At 40.8% G+C, this 4,821-nt stretch overlaps 1 protein-coding gene across 1 annotated transcript; it reads left to right on the top strand.

The window, feature by feature from the left end:
- Positions 1 to 299: 299 nt before the first annotated feature.
- On the top strand, positions 300 to 842 carry LOC123397289 (SKP1-like protein 1). Its single transcript, XM_045091898.1, has one exon. The coding sequence runs from the start codon at positions 300 to 302 to the stop codon at positions 840 to 842; it is 543 nt and encodes a 180-aa protein (XP_044947833.1).
- The last annotated feature ends 3,979 nt before the right edge of the window (positions 843 to 4,821 follow it).

Raw genomic sequence — 4,821 nt, 5'->3', positions numbered from 1 at the left:
CTTAAATCAAGATGGACCAGGATACAATTGTTCCTTTAACTATCCATCGAATTAGTATAGAATTTAGAGACTTTTTTTTGAGACTAGTAGACACGTTGACGAGACACAAGGTGTGATGGATTCCATACCGAGTCCAACTCGCGACAGGAGCCACCCTAGTCACGAGTCCACCCTAGTCCCCGGTTCCCCAGCCTAGCCCAGAACGTGAAAAGCTCCCGTCTTTCGATCGCTATTCCGCCTCCGCCGCCGCCGCTTAGTCTTCGTTGCTAGTTTCATTTCGCATCCCAAACTTCTGATCAATGGCGGCTGAGGAAGGAGAGAAGAAGATGATCATACTCAAGAGCTCGGACGGTGAGGAATTCGAGATCGAGGAGGCGGCCGCCATGGGGTCGCAGACCATCCGCCACATGATCGAGGACGGCTGCGCGGACAACGGAATTCCGCTTCCCAACGTCAACGCCAAGATCCTCTCCAAGGTCATCGAGTACTGCAAGAAGCACGTCCAGGCCAACCCTAAGCCGGCCGACTCCGACGCCGCCCGCGACGCTAGCTCCTCCGCCTCTGCTGCACATGAGGAGCCTGCTGCCCCCACGGAGGATCTCAAGAGCTTTGACGCCGAGTTCGTCAAGGTCGACCAGGCCACCCTCTTTGACCTCATCCAAGCTGCAAACTACCTCAACATTAAGGGAATGCTGGATCTTACTTGCCAAACTGTTGCCGACATGATCAAGAGTAAGACTGTTGAAGAGATCCGCAACACCTTCAACATCGTCAATGACTTCACGCCCGAGGAGGAGGCGGAGATCCGCAGGGAGAACCAGTGGGCTTTTGACAAAGAATAGCGACATCTGCTGCGTTGAGTACTTGAATTAGTGCTTAAGTAATCGTCATGTTTACGTTTTGGAGCTATTTTTTTACTACTACGTCGTAGTGTTTGTTATAATTCTGGAGTAGGTAGTGGGGTCGTGGAAAAACGTATCGTGGTCAGTGGTTATTGTTTGGAAACTGAATTGGTATTGTCTAATACTAGAATAGATGTGTTTTGCTTGGTAATATCATCCTTAGCTGTTATGCATGGCGTGTGATTTGAGACTAACAAAAAAAAACATGATGCCATGATATATATCAAATTCTTTTGACTTCGGCTCCCGACATTTTTATCTAATATAAAAAAATTGACATCTATGCGACTGCTGGAATTAGACATGACAAATTGATGATTTCAAGGAAACTTGAGCTGTGAGGGTTGCAATTTTTTTGAGTGATTTTTTTGTTAATTTGTAGGGACGGTTTAGCTGTGCAGTTTCCCTCGCAGACTCTCACAAACGCAGCGCTGCTCTTCCCACCACATCCCCTCACAACAGACAGCACACATCGTCCAAAGGTTTAGTGTTGGTGAATGAAACAATTAAATCATTACATTGGCCAAAGTTTCTTTCATATAAAACAACTTTCAGGACCATAGGATAGTGCTCATGTGTTGCAATGGGGAATAAATATTCTAATATGTTAGCTCATGATTTACCTGTACATTTTAACGTGATTGCATAAATAAATGCTTATCAAATCCAACCCTTGATTGTGTAAATAAATAATTATCAAATCCTACACATGATTGTGTACAAAAAACATTTATGCTACTAAGTAAATTAAGGTGGAATTAGTGCAAACTGTAAGTAAATTAAGAAAAGTGGTTGGATGAAAAAAGTCTCGGAGGTACTCATATGGTAGGATGTACATGTGCGCCTTCTTTGAGGTAAGTGAATGTGCATATATATGAGCATCGGCGCTTACACTGTGTTTAGAAAAAGCTTTCCGACTCGCAAAAAAGAAGAAGAAAAGAACATTTGATACACCCCCTTGGAGATGGTCTCTAGCTAGGTACTATCCACTACAGGTGCAATATATGCATCGAGGAAACGGTCACATTGATAGTTCGAACGGCTTGAGAGAAAGCAAGCACTACAAGTAAACCAATTTTCATCTTGTGTTCATGCCTATGCGGTTCTATCGGTCACACACCGTCTAAGGCGATAAGCCGTGCGTTTGGTGTACGGTGAAACTGTGATACTCGACGTATGTCCATGTAACTGATTTTTGAAATCATATAGAGGATGTTGTTTTCATCATGAATAATAGTACTACTAGTTACTGAAAGCAGAAAACATAAGAGGAGGTGGGGGGGGGGGGGTAGGGCACAAAATTGGCATGGGATATAACAAGTAAATGCCACATGGGTACATAAAATATTCCATCCTAACTAAAAAAAAAGAAGTAATGAATTATTTATCTATAAAATGCATGACAATTATGGAAAATGGCTCTAATAATTTGTACCATGAAAAAAAAGTGTGTCACTTTACCTGCAAAAACTAGATAGTAGACCAAGGAATCTCCATATTCTTCTGTTATACATTTTATGGCATGGAAAATTCACTTTCATAGATTTTTTGAAGCCAATGGAAATTCTGAACAGAATATAAATTGTGACGTGAAAAAATTCATAGATTTTGCACAATAAAATTCGACATGCTAATTTTAAAAGAAAAAAGAGCTTGCAATGGTAGCCTCAAGTAAAAAAATCGATTGTCAAAATAACAATGATAGCCACAATAAAAGCCAAATTTCCGGACTCTAAGAATGAACATTACCATGTGTTGAAAAAGCCCTAAATTTGAATTTTTTTTATACAGGCCTCATTTCAATACATTTTGTTTTAAAAAATTACACGCATATTCCTATATTAGGTCTCCATGTATATCTGTATTTATTTTTAATATCTTTTGAATGTGAAAGTATGAACTTTGAATTTACCAAAAGAAGGCCTCCAAAAGCAATATTCCCTATCTTCCCCCCCCCCCCCAAAAAAAAGCAGCGTATCACCTCCGTCCACGTGTAGGTAGGCTGGCGGCGGAGAAGCGATGCGGGGCATGGCACAGCCGACAGCCACAGGCCAGGAATCGGCCGGCTTCCCGGCGGGCCGCGATGAAAGTGCGCGGCCGCGTGCGCTCCATCGCCCTCCGCTCCTGTCCTCTAGCCCCGGAGGAGAAGGAAGGGATTCTTTTTTTATAGGATTCAAGTGGTCATGCCACTTTCACCCTATATTTTTTCTATTCCTATGTTTTCAAAATGCTATGAATCAAAGAGGTCCTAAGTGTGTTATTTTTTTAGTTATCTTTGGTTCGTTTTTCTTAGCGAAGAATTGGGGAAGTATGTGATCAAGATATTGTTTAATAAAATAATATAATAGTGAAGTTTATGCCAATGGTCAAAAAATAAATGAATTTGGCAAAAGACTATTTATATTCCTCTATAAAGGATCAGTAAGAAACAATTCTTTTTTAGAGAAGCAAATATGATCATCTAAGAGCACCTCTAGCAGACCGTGCAAAATAAACTCCCGCAAAAGCAGTTTGTGGTATACCACAAAATGTTTTTACGGTAATGTCATCGTTCAGGTAGAATAAATACAAATTTAAATAAAACTTTGGGCAAGAACATGTTGTTCATCACCATAGTGCATACAAAATGAACTACATACTTCGCCCTACAGATTCTGGTGGAATTTTGTGTATATATGGGCCAGCCCAACATGTAATTTCAGAAATTCCTAATAAATCCTAGAGGCCCATGCAGCCCATTTGTGCAAGGCAAGAGGTGGAAATGTTTAGTCCCACATCGCTAGTTTAGTGGGAGTTGGACCTCTTTTGTGTAGAGATGGCTACAAGCTTGTCTTTGAGTCTAATAAATTTGTAATATCCAAGTATGGAACTTTTGTTGGTAAGGGCTACGAGTCAGGAGGCCTGTTCCGTTTATCCTTGGCAGACGTTTGCAATAAAGTTGTTAATCATGTTTACAACAATAGTGAATTAAATGTGTGGCATTCACGTCTTTGTCATATTAACTTTGGTTGCATGTCGCGACTAGTCAAATTGAACTTAATCCCTAGCTTTAACACCATCAAGGGATCTAAGTGTCAAGTTTGTGTGCAAGCCAAACAACCTCGTAAGTCTCACACGACTGCCGAAACGAGGAATCTTGCACCACTAGAACTTATACATTCAGATCTATGTGAAATGAATGGTATTTTGACAAAAGGTGGAAAGAAATATTTCATGACACTAATTGATGACTCCACTAGATACTGCCGAGTGTATCTTTTAAAATCTAAGGATGAGGCTTTGAACTTTTTCAAGATCTATAAAGCTGAAGTAGAAAACCAACTTGATCGAAAGATCAAAAGGCTTAGGTCCGATCGTGGTGGAGAGTATTTCTCAAATGAATTTGATTCCTTTTGTGCGGAACATGGTATAGTCCATGAGAGGATGCCTTCCTATTCACCTCAATCAAATGGGATAGCCGAAAGAAAGAACCGTACTCTAACTGATTTGGTTAACGCCATGTTAGACACATCGGGTCTCTCCAAGGCATGGTGGGGGGAGGCGATATTGACTGCATGTCATGTCCTAAATCGAGTTCCCACAAAGAACAAAGAGATAACTCCATTCGAGGAATGGGAAAAGAAAAGGTGAAAACTCTCTTATCTACGAACCTGGGGTTGTTTGGCAAAAGTCAATGTGCCAATCCCAAAGAAGCGCAAGCTAGGACCAAAAACTGTGGATTGTGTTTTTTCTGGGATATGCTTTTCATAGCATTGGATATAGATTCTTGGTTGTAAAATCTGAGGTATCTGACATGCATGTCGGTACAATCATGGAGTCGAACGATGCGACTTTCTTCGAAGATATCTTTCCCATGAAGGATATATCTACCTCATCTAATCAGAAGATGCCTAATTCATCAAACCATGAATTAGTTACA

Source organism: Hordeum vulgare, chromosome 5H (genome assembly GCF_904849725.1).
Source record: "Hordeum vulgare subsp. vulgare chromosome 5H, MorexV3_pseudomolecules_assembly, whole genome shotgun sequence".
NCBI classification, from domain to species: Eukaryota; Viridiplantae; Streptophyta; class Magnoliopsida; order Poales; family Poaceae; genus Hordeum; species Hordeum vulgare.
This window is presented reverse-complemented; position numbering and strand designations above follow the sequence as displayed.

Coding starts and splice junctions, on each gene's coding strand:
- LOC123397289 (XM_045091898.1), top strand. CDS start 300: ATGGCGGCTGAGGAAGGAGAGAAGAAGATGATCATACTCAAGAGCTCG.